This window comes from Manis pentadactyla, chromosome 7 (genome assembly GCF_030020395.1).
Source record: "Manis pentadactyla isolate mManPen7 chromosome 7, mManPen7.hap1, whole genome shotgun sequence".
Lineage (NCBI taxonomy): Eukaryota > Metazoa > Chordata > Mammalia > Pholidota > Manidae > Manis > Manis pentadactyla.
Genome location: NC_080025.1, coordinates 142,601,238 through 142,621,030, shown reverse-complemented (window position 1 = coordinate 142,621,030; position 19,793 = coordinate 142,601,238). Strand labels below are relative to the sequence as shown.

Genomic DNA, 19,793 nt, shown 5'->3' with positions numbered 1-19,793 from the left:
AAAAGGTCTGGATTGGTTTTTAAGGAATTGTTATGTGAATAATGGCAAATCAAACACACAAGCCAGCTCTAATAAAATATGATTAAGAAAAGAAGGGAAGGATTCTTTGATTTGGGGTGAAGGCCAACCACTTGAAGCAGTCACTGATGTGCTCTGCTTCCTCTGCAATGTGTATGTCTGTGTGCAACGCTCTTTAAGTGCCTTACCGAGGTTATCTTTGTTAACAGTTTAAATGTCTTTATATCAGTTTTCTTCCTCCAGATATGTGGTATTTCACCTTCTGGGATAGTATCCTTACTTGACACTCTGAGAAATCTATGAATTTTCGCCTATACATGGACACAAAATTAACAACCACTACTTTTGACTGAAAGCTACTGGAGCTCAGAGAGTCACATAAATATATTCCCTGACATGACCACATGGAAATAATTATTAGTAATTAGATTTCTGAAAAGTTTTAAAGGAAAACATTATAGCCTTCTCTTGCAAATCACTGAATATGTACCTCTGAAATCTACTGACTTATTTATGCATCTCGATTTCTTACCTTTCCTTTAAGGAAGAGAGGAAACAAAGATGCAGTTTGACAGAGCAGCAAAGTTAGTAAAAGTCAGTACACTTTACAATATATCACCAGAAACAGGTGTGGTACAAAGTATCACTGAAGAATCACTAAATTATCAAGGCAAGGGAGACATTTTCAATGATAATCTCAAATTATTCAGGTCATCTGAAGAGAGAGAAAAACTACATTTCTTTACTGTAAAAGTGCTAATGCTCTCCAAAATTATTTTAAAATCTGGTATAATTATGGGGAAATCTAGAAAAATTCACCTGGAAGGATAAACATCCAAGAGCCAAGAAAACATAGAACAAAAAAATGACCAGTCAGCAATTGCCTTGTTAAGAATTACTGAAAATGGGACAACTGTTTAAAGTGCAGAAGCTAAAACCTTATTACACTATGAACAGAGTTACATGTGAATGACAAAACGAACTTGGAAAATTATCTGTAGTATGTATCAAAAGGTCAATATCCTTAATACATAATGAGCTCTGAAAAATATATCCAAACAAAAATATAGGAAAGAAAAAGGAACAACTGACAAATGCATAAATATAAAATACTTGAAGTTTCCAAAAAGAGGTAATTCAAAGTTAAATTTTAGCAATATTTGGTTAATGGGATACTAGTATCCAGTAAAATAAATATTTATGTTAATAAAACAAGTTAGTGAAAAAAGCAGTTTATAAAAAAATCTATAGCATTATTCCATTTGAGTTTATATATATACTTACAGTAACAGTGTCCTAAGCATGTAGATTTATGTTATGTGTATTTCCCAAAAGGTCTACAATTAATGTGTATTTTTTTCTGATTATAAAGTTCTTTTAAAAAGCAGTAAGAGATCTTTATGTGTTTCAGTTTGGAATTTCTAACTTAAGCACCCGCTGCTTCATATGTAGGATTTCATTAAGCCTGATACTTCAAATGAAAGCTAATGAAATATGAGAACACAAATGAAAAGCACTTTTTCTATTTTGTTTCAGTTATACACAAGAAAGTAATCACCTTGGTCAGCAAAAACTTTTCTCTTAAAAACTCTGCTTTCTCTTATAACAAACTTTTACCCCCTCCCAGATGAAAGACAGGGCTTGGGAGTCGCTGCTGATTCATTCTCGGGGGAGCACTGGCTTTCCATCTAGTGTACTACAAAAAGAAAAGGTCTACACATCCTTCCTGCAGTGGCGAAGAGGAAAGGAAACAGTAAACTGGCATCTAAGTGATTACAAAACCATTAGAAGCTAGAGGGCCTTCAGTAACAGCTTAGTTTATATACAGGTAAAGAATCAAGGTCCTAGGTGTATGTCATTAGGCTTTAGAAAGGACAGCCATTTACATTCTTTGTTGGTTCAAAGTCAAACTCTTGATCATCACTGTACTTGGCAGATAATTATACTGTTCACTCATCAAAGCCATCTGAGGTAAGAAAAGCCAAAGATCCTCAAATGTTGCCACTAAAATATTCCTACCAACACAGAAAAAGGAACACAAACCCCACCCCCACCACCCACCCAGGGAATTTATTTGCACATCTAGCTCAAAATGGCCACTAAAAGCAGATTACTGCTTGAAGGTTCATGCTTTATCTACTGTTCATGAGTTTTGTACTCTCTTTCCTGATAGTGTTTTAAAATATAAACACAATTTCCCCTGAAGTTACTGAATACAATGTGCCACCACTTATCCTGTGGTTTTGCATATTCTCAAGCATACACTGTAAGCTAAGAAATGTGTGTATGTATAATAATAAATGCTTGTATCATGTTTGCTCTTTGCCAAGCACCAAATATATGAAGCAAAAATTATAATCCCCATTTTACAGATGAGTAAACTGAGCAGAAAAGGTAAACTCCCCTAGTCAATGGTGGGACAGGGATTCAGAACTTGACTCACAGCTCAGTTTGAAATGCAAGGCTACAGGTAAGAGTAGAACTGGACAGTTCACAATGTTGAATTCCAATTTTATGCTTATAGATTCTTTGTATTCTGGACTTCCAAAATGTGATGAGGTCGTGTTTGGTAAGATCCAGCTGGATCTGGGCCAAACCTGTAAGCCCTCTAGAAAGGAATCCCCTTTTAAGAGAACCAGGATGCAGGAAGCATGCTGCTCCCTAGAAGGCAGGACTCAATGCTGGACTGAAAACATTGAGGCCAAATGGAAATCTTTGCTCCTCAAGTTGCCTTAGGTTCCAGGCCTGATTTTAAAAGCAGATTTCCCTGCTTTGGGAGTATTTATGCAGCTCTGGCTTAAACATCTGATTTCCTTGCACCACAGACGCCACCTTCCTCAGTGCGGGTGACTGAGGTGACAGCAGTCCCTAAGAGGTCCACAAAAGAACAGGCTTTTCCCCCTCCTGTGGATGTGCACCCTGATAAAAGGCCGCATTTAGGAAACATACACAGTTGAGAACCACCATTTATGCTAGAGTTCAGTAATAGATGTGTTTATAAAAACTACACCACCCAACTGCAAAATGAAGTATCAGGCAATGCTAAAACTAAGTTCAAGACACATTCTGCTGCCCAAGTTCATTCGTCAGGCAGCCATGTGAAACTGAATGAGCTGGTTAGGCTCCAGGTCTGCATACAAAAGTTAATTTAAACCCTGAATACACACAAAGAGCTATTACTATTCCAAGTATAATACTTCTGAGGAGTTCCACTTTTGTCAGGTTGTGAGATATTGGAAATTTGTCAAGGATTTTCAACTCCAAATTTTTAAGGCCCACTTACAATCACTATCTCCTGTGGGAAAATGCACTCAGAACCTCACAGGCAAATTGGGTAGGACTTTCTCTATGTGGTTAGAGGGAAGCTGTTACTCATGAAGTTGACCTGCTAACTTTCTATCTCAGTGTTTGGAAAAAGTGATTCTGCAGTCCATTCACTCTCCAAGTGAACAGAAAATGAAGGGCAAAGCAGGTACAGATGCAGTCAGCCCAGACTCCCTGGCAGCCTCCTGTACACCGCAGAGTGGGGCCAGCAAACTACAGCCTGCGGACCGAATCCTGCCTGTAAACACACTGTTACTGGACACAGCCGCCTCATCTACAACGGCAGAGGTGGGCGGCTGCAAGAGTCCACAGCGAACAAAGTCTAAAATGCTTATGGCCCGGCCTTTTATAGAAAAAGTTTGCCGACTCTTGACCGAGGTCATTCTGCAGAGCATAAATCCAGGACACCTGTATTCCCAAGAAAGAGAATAAATTACACTAGGATTTTATCATAACATCATGTAGTACAGAAAAAGACTTAAGATACAGAGATCAACCTTGGATATTCTCATATCCTAGGACTTAAATCCTGTTGTTTCAGAAGGACACTTCTAACACAAACTCAAAGGCTGTGTTATAGATTGTTAGGGGTTATTTCAGTAGCAGAAAAGCAAAAGCTTAAACTTCATATATCCGATAGAATTTGTTTTCTTAAAAGCTAATTTTCTCTTTGACGTAAGACTATAATTCCCATTAGGTATAGAAACACATTCTAGGAGAGATACTTCAAAACATAAAAGTAACACACCTATTACAGTCGTAGCCTTAGAACAGTAAAAACAACACTGAGCCATGATCACCAAATTAATTTACGGAAGGCCCTTGGTGAACTGGGAGAAGCGGCTGTACCTGCTACAAGCACTAGAGGCTAAGGTTGGCCAAGAGATGGCGTGTGAAGAAAGCTGCAGGTGAAATAGTTCATCCGAGTAACAATAACTGCTTTAACTTAAGACACCATAGTACTATATTTAAGCTTACCTTTTTCATATATTCAGTAACTGGGTTCTGCTGCAAGAATTCAGTACTCTCTCTGGTATAAAATCTCTCTGTGTCAGCCAAAAACTGAGATTCAAAGGATTCTTTATACACTGTTAATGTAGGGCCCTTTGCAAATGCATCATCTTCATTCAGCCCCAATTCCACTAAAAATAAATATGAACTATATTTCAATTACCCTATTTTTATAGAATATACTTTATATTTCTATAGAATTATATTTTATAGAATATACTTAGATGCAGCATTCATTTTAAGTTATGCTTAAAAGGTAAATGTGAAACGGCTGGGCAGAAAGTAAATGTTATTCACTAGTATAAAAGTATACTCCTCCAATAAAAGGAAAAAATCCAAGACATGTAAAAAGCAAGTAGTTCTGACCCATGGCCAGGCATGCTTCAAGGTTATCAGGAAATTTATTTGGAGAAATTTTTAAGTTTCCAAAAGTTTAGAAATAATAGAAATGAGGTTTCTCAATCTCAATCTTTCAAGCTGCTGTAGGTTTCTGGTTATCATTCAACTTCATTAATGACACTGTCATATTATATATCAAGTAATTCAGTATGAGAACACAAAATAATGCAAAACATTTTTATGTTGGGTAAATCATACAGAATCAAAATCAAATCACAATGACTTAAAAAGAATTATGAATACCTTTTAAATGCCAACAAAATTCTTGATAATATTAAAACACTTCAAATCCAATCTGTTGGGACACTTATTAACTGCCATTTGATACGGACACTTTGAGTCAGTTAAAGGGAAACTATTTACCATAAGACTGCACAACTCCACTTATCAGTCTTGTATTGATGGTTTCACCATTTCTTTCCTTTTCAATCAGTTTTAAAACAGCATTTGTTACCTTTAGAAAGGATACAGGAAAAAAGATATGTAGATTACAGACTAGACGGTATTTATTATTACACACCTCTTAAAACATGTAAATCCATTAAACAATGCAGGGTGAAGAGATACTCTTAGAAAAACATTCCATTTGAGTGAGAAAGACACTGGCTAAGCACCAAAATCTGTCAAGGGTTTTAAAAGGAAAACATGCCTTCACTCACACAAGCAGGTACCTGTTTATTCAACGGCCTGAACAGACAATCTCTCCAAGTCACCAGTGCGAGCTGGAGGGAAGGAAGAAGGAAAAGGGTAAAACGTCTATACTTTTCATATGTTTTTCCAAGACTGAAATCATAGGAAAGAGCCTGAATTCCAGATTATATTTATCAGTATTTCTAAATTATAACTTGGTAAAAATCTTCATCATGATGAAATCAGAGAGCCCCTCTCTTCAGTTAACAACATCAAGAGGCATCTAAGTATAGATGGTATTAGCTCGTATTTTAGTAGTTAAAATAAAAAGAAAATTTGGATTTCAGGAGAACATACATATCAACTTCAACAGCAGCAGTGGAAACTTTCCTGGCCCAAATTTAATTTTTGACCCATAGCAAGTAAGATAAATCCATTTATCACCATGATTTCCAAATACTCAGTGAAATAAATTAGACTATAAAAAAGTGAAATAAATTGAGACTATAACAATCTAGCAAGTTCTGTATCTTGACTGTGGTGTTTATGTTTCATGGGTGTATGTAACTATAAATGCATCAAATTGTATTTTAAACCGATGCAGTTTACGTAAGTCATTCAAATTTCCCATTTTACTTGTACTTGTGTGGGGTTGGGGAAAGTGGGGATGGGGGAGTGGGGGCGAGTGGCCTCATGCATTTTTTAAAGTTTTTTACACCTCCCTGAGGTTATGTCAAAAATTACTATAAAGATGTTCCCCAAAAGAAAAACGTTATAATTCATATGTGATTTTAAAACTGTTTGTTAAGAGGTATTATTCAGTTAAATTCAAATTTATAGCAATACTCAAATACAAATGGTTGAGAATTTAAACATAAAAGCTCTTAGTCTTATTTATCCCAAACCTAACCACACGTAAAACTGAATTTATGTAAAATACCTATTTCTGAAAAGGTTATTTTATATAATGAACTTCCACTGAGTGGTATTTTTACCAAAATAAAGCATGAAAAATATTTAAGAGAAAAACATTTTTAATAAAGCATGGATAATATATACCCAAGTCTAATATTAGAATAAAAAATAAGATTTCAGAATTAGAAACTGATATCTGGGGTATCGAAAAAAAAAAAGAAGCTGGGAGGGAGGAGCCTCTTTTTTCAGGAGAAGTGCAACCCCTGGGGGATTATTTGGAAAATAACTTCTCCCTTTGCAAATTCTGCTGCTCTCTCCTTCTAGTCCTCAGTCTCTGTGAAGCAGGAGCGAGGCAGCAGGGAAAAGGCAATGTCGTGGCCATGAACATGTTAAGATACACCACACATTCAAAAATAATTTAGAAAAAATGTTTGGAAAAAAGTTCAAATTAGGCCTAACTTCACTCTGGATAATTTGTCACTTTGAAGAAGAGAAGGAAGAGCCAGGCACGACAAGAGCACAGGACCAGAGAAAAACCAGAGTTGCTCAGAGGAACAGGTCGAGGGAAAGTCTTGCTGATCACCTTCACTAATGAATATAATGAGATTAATTTATTATATCCTCTGAATGACTTGAAAGGAAGCCAGCAACTTTTTATAATTAAAAAGGAAAAAAGAATTATTAGGGAAAAACTTCCTCTTTGTGACAAAGGATCCCCATCTTCTGGAAATTCTGGAAGACACAGTGAGAGATCACTGTGCTAAGAATGGTTTCACTGTGCCAACCAACAGGCTCACGGGAGGAGCACGCACAGGAGTGTGTTTCTGGAGGGGCATTAGCAGGCCTTTGCTAAAATTCATGGCTGCATGTTGCATTTCCAAACATTATCTACATCATTTAAGGATGTAGAAAGTAAAAAAAAAACAAAGCAGTCAAATCCTGAAAAACAAACTATATGAAGTATACTTGCATTTTTTTACATTTTCTTTAACTGTTATTAATATTTAGTACACAAAAAGTTTAAAAATGGAATTATTCCTTGGAATCTGTGATGTTATTATAGGGTACAGGTAGTGTTTTAGGTCAAGCAGACTTCCAAGAGGCAATCAATCAAAATCATGCTGATTCCTCTACTGACAACTTTCATTCTCAAGAAAGCATCTGTAAGTGTAAAGAAGTACAAAAGGCTCAAATCAAACACTAAACTTAGAAAGTTTCATTGACACTATATAATAAAGTACCATTATGAAGCAATTATAGTTTGGTATAGAAACTGAGCTATAATAAATTACCAAAATTTGTCATGCACCTATAATACATTATGTTTTCTTTTAACTTAAAAGCAAAGCAACAAAATAATGCTCATATACCCATATTTTTGGATATGGAGATAATGTCATTAGGCAGAACTTGACGTTTTTACCACCACTGGTTAAAAAGGGTGAACCAGTCTGTGTATGTCATAGCCCATTATGGACAGACAGTGCGGGTAAAATAGCAGTATTTCCAGAATCTCTCGCCTGGCTTTAGTGCATCTCCATCCTCAACAGGCGTTTCCAAGGGGTGGAGAGGGTAGCCACCTCCGTATCAATGGGTAATTACTGGGGCAACGAAGGACTTGTCTGAACCTGAGAGGGTGGGAGGAGGATTCGCTCGCTTCTGCCTCAGCAGGAGAGAGACAGACTCCGGACGGCTTTTTGTAAGCAATAAACAGGTTTTAAACTTTATTTCTCCCTTTGACTGATTTCAGTTTCCGCTAGGTATTTTGCCCCGGGATTGCCTTTCCCCAGAGTTACAGACAACCTGGCATTCTCAGTAACTACTTTAAACATTGGTCCTTAAACTTGACTGTGAATCAGAACCACCTGGAGGACTTGCTAAAAGATGGCTGGGCCCCATCGCCAGAGTTTCTGAGTATACCTAGGCTCAGGCCCAATGGTCAGCATTCCTACTAAGTCCCCAGGTGGCCGCGCCACTGCAGGTTTGGGGACCATACTCGGCAGACCAATGGGACTGTTAAAAGCTTTCTCCACTGAAGAAACATATTAATGAAGGTGATTTAACAATTCAGATCTTGCCTTTTCAAAATCTATTTTCATGCAATTAAAACTCCCTCAATTTAAAACTCTGTAAATCTCATTACTTAATCATATTACACCATAAATATCATATTACATTGTAAAGTGAGAGGATAGAATGGCATTTCACATCAGTTTCTTCCTGAAGCATTTCCCAGAAAAGGGCCCATGAGCGAGGCTTGAGTTGTCAGGTAAAGAGGCTCGATTTACCCAACCCTGCCAGGATGTGGGACTCTCAGTGCTAAAAAACGGGGGAAGAAACCTGATGGCTGGTCAGATAATTGGAGAAGAACCTTTTAACAATGCAGAAGTGAGCAGGCTATATTTTAGAACTCCAATTCACTCATTGCTCTCCTTTTTTGCCACAGCATTTAAGGGTCCTTTACTGATAAACTCAAAAAAAGGAAATTAGCCTATGATGTATTGTGAAAACAGCTTAATATTTGCCTAAATCTCCTTACTGAAGGTGTTAGGCAGGAAAATAGATATGAGCAGGGTAAAGAGAGAACAAAGGCCAGTAAAGCCCACCAGAAAGGACTCAAAAAGTTAACCAGTTAAAACTAGAGACCCAGAAAAGACTCACAGAGTTAATGAGTTAATCAGTGAAAGCTCAAAAGGCCAGGAGCAACTTGGCCTGAAATGTTTGAATATTCCCCAGATAAAGGAGGGCACCTCAGCATAGCCCATGTCTTTATTGTGTTAATCATGCAGGCCCAGCTTATTTTAACTTCACCTATATGCTGTTTTTCCTCCTTCAACCCTAATCAAGTAATTTGCAACCTGGGCAACTAATTTAGCAAGCAGGCCCAGCGGTAAACAACATCGTAAAAGGCAGGAAGGATTCCATCTTAAAGATAAGACTGCATTTTAATACCCAGGAAGTAAGATTCTTAACTTACTCTTTAGCAAACAGACAATAACTCAGCCCACCTTGGGGGTTGGGGCAGGTGGTCTTGTTTGATATGCTCCCAGACCAAGAAGTCAGTATCTCAGGGAGAAATCAGATCAGTAAATTTTCTGTGTTAATTAAAAATATTCGGGGACCACTTAACAAGTCCACACCCCCAGCCCTTTGTCACATTTCTGAAAAACCCTTAAAAGGGGGATCTCCCAACGTCTCTGAGGTCGCCTGCACATACTAAGTGTGTAACCTTTTAACTTTAAACTTTCCCCCTTAAACCTTTCAGGGCGCCTCTCCTCCTGGAGGTCACCTGTATTTTTTCTCTCTTTAAATAAAACTTTTACTCTGCTTCACTACTGCGTCTCTGCCCTTTAATTTTTGTTGCAGCGGGAACAAGAACGGAGAAAAATACACAATGCCCCCTAACAAAGGCACAATATATCATTAAGAAAACACACAACTCAAAGGTGTTTTAAAAAAAAAAAACTTACAGAATAGATTTCGTATATTCCTTTTCGTCCTTCATCACATTCACGGCGAACCCAGTGTCTATTGAGGTAGGCACAAATTCCATTCAGCACTTTGCTTGAAAATCGATAATCTTCCCATTGTTGAGTGTAGAACTTCAGGACACTCTCATCCATCAAATCTTCTCCATCCTAAAAACAAGTTAACTAAAGCTTTAAGATGACTAATTTGTCACATGATAGATTAAAATTTAACTAAAGCCTGCATTAAAATGCACTAATGTGTATGGTTTTAGATGAGGTTTTAAAATTATTCTATACACAAAACATGCTCATTGATACAAATTCTCACAAGAATATAGCTTATGAAGATTAGGTTTAAGAGAATTTAAAAAAATTATTTCATCTCAAGTTTTTCATGGTATTAATTATGCATATACACTCATAAAAACACCCTTAGTTTTTAGAATGAGGCAATTACTTTGTACTAACAGAACAGTTTGTCTCAAAAATCACCCCGATTTGATATTTTCTGTTAAAAATTTAATTAAAATGTCCTTTAATAATTTATACCTTGGGGTCAATACTATTGCTTTTTTGTTTAATCAGTTTTTCTTCTTCTCAGGAAGGCACTGAAAGTATCAACACATCTACAGGATAAAAAGCAAAGCTACGAATGTCACCAGGAAGTTGAATACCGGGCTCCCAGCTTGCTCTAGTATGTGTTTACAGATTTAAAATCCAAGATAATGCACAGTGTTAATGCTGGCCTTAGAGGACTTAACATTCCTTTTCTCTTTTGTTTTTTTCAAGCACTTTAAAATTATTTCTTTATTTTTAATTGAAGTATGGTTGATATGCAATATTACATTGGTTTCAAGTATACAATAGAGTGACTGAACAGTTATATTAAATCCTCACCCTAACTAGTGCAGTTCCTATCTGTCAACATAGAAAGATGTTAACAGAATCACTGACTATATTCCCCATGTTGCACTTCCATTCCCATGACCAACTTTTGACAGATTTTTCTGCCTCCTTATCTCCCTCACCCACCCCAACAATCCTCTCCACCCCTCCCACATGGTAACCACCAGTCACTACTCAGTGTCTATGAGTTTACTGCTGTTTTGCTCATATGATATGTCTTTCTCTGCCTGGCTTATTTCAATGAGCATAACACCCTCTAATTCCAGCCATGGTGCTGCAAATGGTAAGATTTGTTTTTTTCTTATGGCTGAATAGTATTCCACTGTGTATATGTACCACACCTTCTTTATCCATTCATCTACTGATGGACACCTAGGTTGCTTCCATATCTTGGCTACTGTAAATAGTGCTGTGATAAACATAGGGGTGCATATGTGTTTCTGAATCTGGGATCTTGTTTTTTTGGGGTAAATTCCTAGGAGTGGAATTCCTGGGTAAATGGTATTTCTATTTCTAGTTTTTTGAGGAACCTCCATATTGCTTTCCACAATGGTTGAACTAATTTACATTCCCAAAAACAAAGTAGAAGGGTGTCTCTTTCTCCTCATCCTCATCAGCATTTGTTGTTCCTTGTCTTTTGGATGTTGGCCATCATAACTGGTGTGAGGTGAGGTGATGTCTCATTGTGGTTTTAATTTGCATTTTACTGATGATTAGTGATGTGGAGCATCTTTTCATGTGCCTGTTGGACATCTGAATTTCTTCTTTGGAGAAGTGTCTGTTCATATCTTCTGCCCATTTTTTAATTTAATAGGGTTGTTTGCTTTTTGGGTGTTGAAGTGCGTGAGTTCTTTATGTATTTTGGATGTTAACCCTTTATTGGGTATGTCATTTACGAATATATTCTCCCATATTGCAGGATGGCTTTTTGTCCTACTGATGGTGTCCTTTTGCTGCAGAAGCTTTTTAGTTTGATGTAGTCCCATTTGTTCATTTTTGCTTTTGTTTCCCTTGCCTGAGGAAATGTGTTCAGGAAAAAGTTGCTCATTTTTATATTCAAGGGATTTTTGCCTATGTTTTCTTATAGAAGTTTTATGGTTTCATGACTTACATTCAGGTCTTTGATCCATTTTGAGTTTACTTTTCTGTATGGAGTTAGACAATAATCCAGTTTACCTTACATGTAGCTGTCCAGTTTTACCAACACCAGTTGTTGAAGAGACTGTCATTTCCCATTGTATATCCATGGCTCATTTATCATATATTAACTGAACATATATGCTTGGGTTCATATCTGGACTCTCTATTCTGTTCCATCGATCAATGTGTCTGTTCTTGTATCAGTACCAAATTATCTTGATTACGGTGGCTTTGTAGTAGAGCTTGAAGTCGGGGAGCATAATCCGCCCAGCTGTATTCTTCCTTCTCAGGATTGCTTTGGCTATTCGCGGTCTTTTGTGGTTCCATATGAATTTTAGAACTATTCTAGTTCATTGAAGAATGCTGTCAATATTTTGATGGTGATTGCATTGAATTTCTAGATTGCTTTAGGCAGGATGGCCATTTTGACAATATTAATTCTCACTACCCAAGAGCATGGGATGAATTTCCATTTATTAGTGTCCTCTTTAATTTCTCTCAAGAGTGTCTTGTAGGTTTCAGGGTGTAGGTCTTTCACTTCTTTCATTAGGTTTATTCCTAGGTATTTTATTCTTTTTGATGCAATTGTGAATGGAACTGTTTTCCTGATTTCTCTTTCTGCTAGGTCATTGTTAGTGTATAGGAAAGCCACAGATTTCTGTGTATTAATTTTGTATCCTACAGCTTTGCTTAATTCAGATATTAGTTCTAGTAGTTTTTGAGTGGCTTCTTTAGGGTTTTTTATGTACAATATCATGTCATCTGCAAACAGTGACAGTTTGACTTCTTCCTTACCAATCTGGATGCCTTTTCTTTCTTTGTGTTGTCTGATTGCCGTGGCTAGGACCTCCAGTACCACATTGAATAAAAGCGGGGAGAGTGGGCATCCTTGTCTTGTCTTGTTTCCTATCTCAGAGGTAAAGCTTTCTGCTTCTCACTCTTAAGTATGATATTGGCTGTGGGTTTGTCATATATGGCCTTTATTAGGTTGAGGTACTTGCCCTCTAAACCTATTTTGTTGAGAGTTTTTATCACGAATGGGTGTCGAATTTTGTCAAATGCTTTTTTGGCATCTATGGAGATGATCATGTAATTTTTATCTTTTTTGTTGATGTGGTGTATGACGTTGATGGATTTTCGAATATTGTACCATCCTTGCATCTCTGAAATAAATTCCACTTGGTCATGATGGATGATCTTTTTGATGTATTTTTAAATTCGATTTGCTAATACTTTGTTGAGTATTTTTGCATCTATGTTCGTCAGGAACACTGGTCTGTAATTTTCTTTTTTTGTGGTGTCTTTGTCTGGTTTTGGTATTAGAGTGATGCTGGCCTCATAGAATGAGTTTGGAACTATTCCCACCTCACCTACTTTCTGGAAAACTTTAAGGAGGATGGGTTTGAGTCTTCTGATGTCTGAGAAAATTCAGCAGTGAAGGCTTCTGGTCCAGGATTTTTGTTCTTAGGGAGATTTGATTATCAATTCAATTTCCTTGCTGGTAACTGGTCTGTTCAGATTTTCTGTTTCCTACTGAGATAGTCTTGGATGGTTGTATTTTTCTAGAAAGTTGTCTATTTCTTCTAGGTCATCCAATTTGTTAACGTGTTATTTTTCATAGTATTTTAAAATAATTCTTTGTATTTCTGTGGTGTCTGTAATGATTTTTCCTTTCTCATTTCTGATTCTGTTTATGTATGTACACTTCTTTTCTCTTGATAAGTCTGGCTATGGGTTTATCTATTTTGTTTATTTTCTTGAAGAACCAGCTCCTGGTTTCATTGCTTCTATAGTTTTATTCTTGATTTTATTTCTGCCCTGATCTTTATTATGTCCCTCCTTCTACTGACTTTGGGCCTTGTTTGTTCTTCTTTTTTTGGTTCATTAATTGTGAATTTAGATTATTGTTCATTTGGGATTATTGTTCTTGAGGTAAGCCTGTATTGCAATATACTTCACTCTTAGAACAGCCTTCACTGTGTTCCACACATTTTGTGGTGTTACTGTTTTCATTTGTCTCCATATACTGCTTGATATCTGTTTTTATTTGGTCATTGATCCTTTGATTATTTAGGAGCATGTTAAGTCCCCTTGTGTTTGTGGGCTTTTTTGTTTTCTTTGCATAATTTATTTCTAGTTTCATACCTTTGTGGTCTGAGAAGCTCTTTGGTACAATTTCAATCTTTCTGAGTTTACTGATGCTCTTTTTGTGGCCTAGTATGTGACCTATTCTTGAAAATGTACCATGTGCACTTGAGAAGAATGTGTATTCTGCAGCTTTTGGGTGGAGTGTTTTGTGGATGTCTGTTAGGTCCATCTGTTCTAATGTGTTGTTCATTACCTCTGTCTCCTTACTCATTTTCTGTTTGGTTGATCTGTCCTTTGGAGTGAGTGGTTTGTTGAAGTCTCCTAAAATGAATGCATTGCATTCTATTTCCCCCTTCAATTCTGTTGGCATTTGTTTCACATATTTGTGTGCTCCTAGGCTGGGTGCATAGATATTTTAATGGTCATATCCTGTTGTTGGACTCACCCTTTTATTATTACGTCTTTGTTTATCTCGTTACTGTATTGTTTTGAAGTCTATTTTTTCTGATACAAGTACTACAGCTCCTGATTTTTTCTCCCTATTATTTGCATATCTTTTTCCATCACTTTTAGTGTGTTTATGTTTTTCGGTTTGAAGTGAGTCTCTTGTAGGCAGCATATAGATGGGTCTTGTTTTTATCCATTCTGTAACTCTATGTCTTTTGATTGGTACCTTCATTTACATTTAGGGTGATTATTGATAGGTACTTATTGCCATTGCAGGCTTTAGACCCATGGTTACCAAATGTTCAAGGGCAGCTTCTTTACTATCTAACAGTCCAACTTAACTTGCTTATCATGCTATTTCCAACACAATCTAAAGGGTCTTTCTTTCCTCCCTTCTTTTTTTTCCTCCTCCACTCTTTATATATCAAGTGTCATATTCTTCACTCTTTGTGTATCCCCTGACTAACTTTGTGGGTAGTTGGATTTAAATTTGCATTTTCTTAGTAATTAATTGGTATACTTCCTTTACTGTGGTTTTATTTTCTCTGGTGACTGCTATTTAGCCCTAGGAGCCCTTCCATCTATAGCATTCCCTCCAAAATACACTGTAGAGGTGGTGTGTGGGAGGTAAATTCTTTCAACTTTTGCTTATCTCGGAATTGTTTTAATCCCTGCTTCAAATTTAAGTGATAATCTTTCCGGATAGAGTATTCTTGGTTTGAGGCCCTTCTGTTTCAATGCATTAAATATATCATGCCACTCCCTTCTGGCCTGTAAAGTTTCTGCTGAGAAGTCTGATGACCTGATGGGTTTTCCTGTGTATGTATGTGATACCTTTTCTCTCTCTGGCTGCTTTTAATACTCTGTCCTTGTCCTTGATCTGCCATTTTAATTATTGTATGTCTTGGTGTTGTCTCTCTTGGGTCCCTTGTGTTGGGAGATCTGTGCACTTCCACAGCCTGAGAGACTATTTTCTTCCCCAGATTGGGGAAGTTTTCAGCAATTTTTTCCTCAAAGAGACTTTCTATCCCTTTTTCTCTCTCTCTTCTTCTGACACCCCTACAGTGTGAATATTGTTCCATTTGGATTGGTCGCATAGTTCCCTAATTGTTCTTTCATTCCTAGAGATCATTTTTTCTCTGTGCCTCAGCTTCTTTATATTCCTGTTCCCTAGTTTGTTTCATTTGCCATCTCCTCTACCTCATCTAATCTGCTTCTTTACCTCCATTGTATGTTTCATTTCTGATACTGCATTTTTCAAAGTTTCTGTATCTTCCTTGAAGTCCTCCCTGAGGTCTTAAATATTTTTCTGTAGCTCTGTGAGCATGTTTATCATTTTTATTTTGAAATCTTTATCAAGAAGATCGGTGATTTGTTTCACTTAGCCCTCTTTCTGGTGTTTGAGGGATTTTGGTTTGTATGAGATTCTTTTGCTCTTTTATATTTCTAATGATTACTATGGAATAGTAACTTTGTGTAGGCGACACTCTGGTGCCCAGAAGGTCTATTCTCTGGAGGTGTCCAGCACCTGGAGCAATGTCAGGGTTCACAGGCAAGTGGTTTTGGTGCCTGCTGGGAGGCAAAAGCTCTTTCCTGCTTCCCTGCTGCATTGCCTGCCTCCACTGTCAGGACCAATGGGCTGAGTGCACAGGGGCAGCCTCTGCATTATGCCCCTATAGCTGCTGTAGATGGGGCTGCCCTCCAGTTGTCCTGGCACAATGGTGGGGGCAGCTGGCTTGCGAACTGGTGCCAGCCAAGAGGAAGGAGTAGCTGGCTGCGTATTGCAGTGGGAGTGGGGAGGGGCTCAGATTTGCGTCACCCACTGGGGGATGGAGAGCGTGAGACTCCTAAAAGTTCCCAACTTACTGGGCTGACTGTGCTGGGACAATTTTGTCCACCTGTCCTTTCTCCTGAGCAGGGAGCAATGTGTAATCCTTGCCCCTTTAGTGCTCCTCTCGCTGTTGGGAAGTCTTTCAACCTGCCCCTTTCTTTTGTCCTGGAGCAGCTTGTTGTGGGTACCTGTTCTCCACAAGTGGCTGGAATCTCAGTCTCTCCAAGTACTCTGACTGTCTTTGCTTTCCAACCTCTCTCATCTCCAGAGCACCATGTAATGTGGGTTCATGCTCCTGGAGCAGATCTCCAGGGCTGGGTGTTCAGCAGTCCTGGGTTTCTACTCCTTCCCCGCTCTGTTTCTCTTCCTGTTGCTGGTGAGCTGGGGTGGTGCGAGGGTTTGAGTCCCACTGGACTGTGGCTTTGCTACTTTTCCCTTTTCCATGAGGTCTTCTCTTTTCCCTAGATGTCTCTCGCAGTCTGTCACAGTCTTCTTTCCAGTTGCTCTTTCAAGATTAGTTATATTTGCTGCATTTTCCTGTTATATGTGGTTTGGGGAGGAGGTTTCCTCCTCACTTCTCATGCTGCCATCTTTTACTACTATTCCATTTTTTAATGCATCTTCTTCCTCCATTAAATAAAAAACTATAAAAATGTATAGCTTTTTGTGGTGATCTGTTGCAGTTTTGTGAGAAGAAAGCATAATGGTACAGTATTTCTTCTTTAACAAGAACTCAGAAGGAAGATGTGCATTTCACCCAAATTACTTTTATTGAGATTTCCACAACTTAAACCACAAATTTTCATTTGAAGGAAACTAACTTGAAATTTTTTCTTAGGTATTAAAGCATATCTTACCCTTTAAACACTGAGCATTAAATGGCAGTGGTACTGAAATGTGCTGCAGCAGAAAAGCACTACAGATGAAGCTGGGAGGGGTTGGGGGAGGGGAGGTCGGGGCAACCACACTGTCCTCAACAGCGGAAGTCACAGAAGAACTGAAGCTCCATAAACATGAGGCACAAGCATGAACCAACAAGCCATGTGAAAGCCAAATCATATCTTGATACAACCAAATTTTTGTTTATTTAAATTTAAATAAAAAGTACATATAAATGTAAAGTTAATTATTCTGGATTAGAGTATATGACTTTTTAAAATTAAAAATGTCACTGATGGCACAGCTCTCAGGACTTTTACACAACAGAACGCACTTACACAATGTATTCTTCCTTCTTTTAATACTAAAGATTAATTATACTGTTGACTTTACAAAGTGTTGTGAATAAAAATAAAAAGCAAGACATCAGAAACACTGCTTAGGGAACATGAAAATGATACTATCTACATCACAATTTGTGGTCAATTGACTGCAGTCTGTTAAAATGCTGTTTTAAGTTTCCAAATACCTTGTAAAATATATTAAGAAAAACGATTTTGGAGCATGCTGCAATTTTCTTGCCTATTATCTGTATAAATCTTTGAAATACATGCACAGAGAGAGTAAATTTCCCAGGGTAGAATGTATAGACGTCTTCACTCACTCTTATAGTATGTGTGGCACCAGATGAAGGAGCCACTGGCCCATCCTGTGGCTGGACAGAAGGCATCACACTGCCTTTGCTACAGAGGATGGAGACTGAGGAAAAAAAGGCAGAAGATGAAGGGAAAAAAGTCCATCGCTGCCCATGTAAAAGGCTCAGAACAGGAGGAGACCGCACTAGAGGCAATGGACGTTTGCAGGGACACCCATCCTGGCCAAGGGCACGACTGCATGGTAGTGCTGAAATCCACTACATGACCTTGTGTAAAACGCAGGATCACACTGGAAAAATGTGATTATCAAAACCTTACAATCATTTATATTTTAATACAGAACAGCACATTGGGTTCCAAATACAATAATAGTAATCTGAATTCATAATTATGCATCAATTTCTCACAACCAAATGCAAAATGTTAGTAACTTGTACTATTATGGTGTAAGGTTAACAAAAACTTCTAATTTAACAAACTGAAAAACAGAATAGGACTTAAGAAGTTTTCATCTACCTACCAGGTAAGACTGAGCAAAAGCAAAACACTTTCACACACATCAATGCTAGTAACAATGAACAAGTGACAGTCAAAGATGCAGCATTTAAGTTAGAATCATTATTTCATTGCTGTTCCTTTATATTCTATCATTAATGCTAAGTATATACATGTAAAATGCCTTACCTTAAGAAGATTTGTCAAGTAATTCTTCAAAAATTCTTTAAGCCGTTTGTATAATTCCAAGCCAACAAACTGAGCCCCCCCAGGTGTCTGTCCCTTTTTCGATTTAGAAGGAGGGACGCCAGCCCCTCGCGCTTGGTTTGACTGGTGAACACTCGTGCAGTAGTTATAAACATGACTTGGAGAGAAGTTAAGGAAATCAAAACGTATCATCAATATCAAAATCAAAATGCATCATCAGTATCAACAGAGACTAATACAAACATATTTTCTCCTATTTCAGTATCAATGTATCTCCAATATATCAACAAATACCTGTTTAAACCAGAGAGGGGAAAAGCTCCCATTCACACAACAATAAAGCTAAAAGTCCACAAGCCCCTTCACAAACCTGTCTGCAGGCCTGGAGAGTAGCCAGCTGAGGAGCAGGATGAAATTCCAAGGTTTCCAAGAAAACACTGGACCTTTTAGAAGATCTAATGTTACTGACTTTGTGGAAAACTGTCCTGAGAGTGCATTAGAAGACATGAAAAGAACTGGCAATTGATACAAAGGAGAGGTTGCAAATGAAAAAAGCAATTATCTCCTTCCAGAAAAACAAAAAGCTATACCCATAGTCTATTACCTTTACTATGCTTAGCTAGAATTATTTCCACAAGCATATATTTTAAGTATTGAAATAACTGAAACTTTATTTTAAAACTATTTATAAATGGAGTTAAACAAAGCTACACTTTGAGGATGAAGGAAAAACAGAAGACATGGCAGCAAGACATCAAGTCCTCTTGTTACAACAGGAAGTCACAGATGTGTAAAACCCCATCAGTCACAAAAGAGCAGTACACGTACAATGCTGAGATAAATAGAGATGTGTGTAAGTGACAGAAGGAACAGCTGCCTGCCACGGAGGGTGGTGGGGCATGAAGAGAAAGGGGAAAGGGGACTGAACTGTAAGGCAGAGAACCATTCCTTTTTTGTTTGTTATAACCTATTTCAGTTTATCTGCATGTGTTATTATTTGGGTAAAATTAATATTAAGACAACTGATACCTACTCACACAGAAAGAAAAATCAGCAAAACAAAAAACCTGACATCCTTAAAAATTTACTATATAAAGATATTTCAAGTCAGTGGGTAAGGACAGATTATTTAATAAATGGGATTATGACAGGAAGTGATTTCAAAAAATATTCCACATTCCAAAATATATTAAAAGTCAATTAAGAATTAAAATATACAAACTGAAACCATAACACAAAGAAAATACACATGAACATTTTCTGATCTCAGGCTGGAGAAGACTTTTCTAAGCGTATCAGTATCTAAATTTTATGAGTACTTAATCTCAAATTCTGAAAACATTTTACTAAAAATATCTGTAACACAGAATCATTCTC

At 37.5% G+C, this 19,793-nt stretch overlaps 1 protein-coding gene across 4 annotated transcripts in view; it reads right to left on the bottom strand.

Annotated features, from left to right (window-relative positions):
• CUL1 (cullin 1) overlaps window positions 1–19,793 on the bottom strand; it is a 120,991-nt gene that overhangs the window by 33,177 nt on the left and 68,021 nt on the right. For all 4 annotated transcript variants that reach the window (XM_057504864.1, XM_036915389.2, XM_036915390.2 and 1 more), the window contains 5 exons: window positions 18,399–18,573; window positions 9,768–9,935; window positions 5,424–5,474; window positions 5,116–5,206; window positions 4,321–4,484 (listed from right to left, as the gene is read on the bottom strand). In XM_057504864.1, coding sequence (XP_057360847.1) covers window positions 4,321–4,484; window positions 5,116–5,206; window positions 5,424–5,474; window positions 9,768–9,935; window positions 18,399–18,573 — 649 coding nt within the window. The remainder of the gene's footprint in view (window positions 1–4,320; window positions 4,485–5,115; window positions 5,207–5,423; window positions 5,475–9,767; window positions 9,936–18,398; window positions 18,574–19,793) is intronic.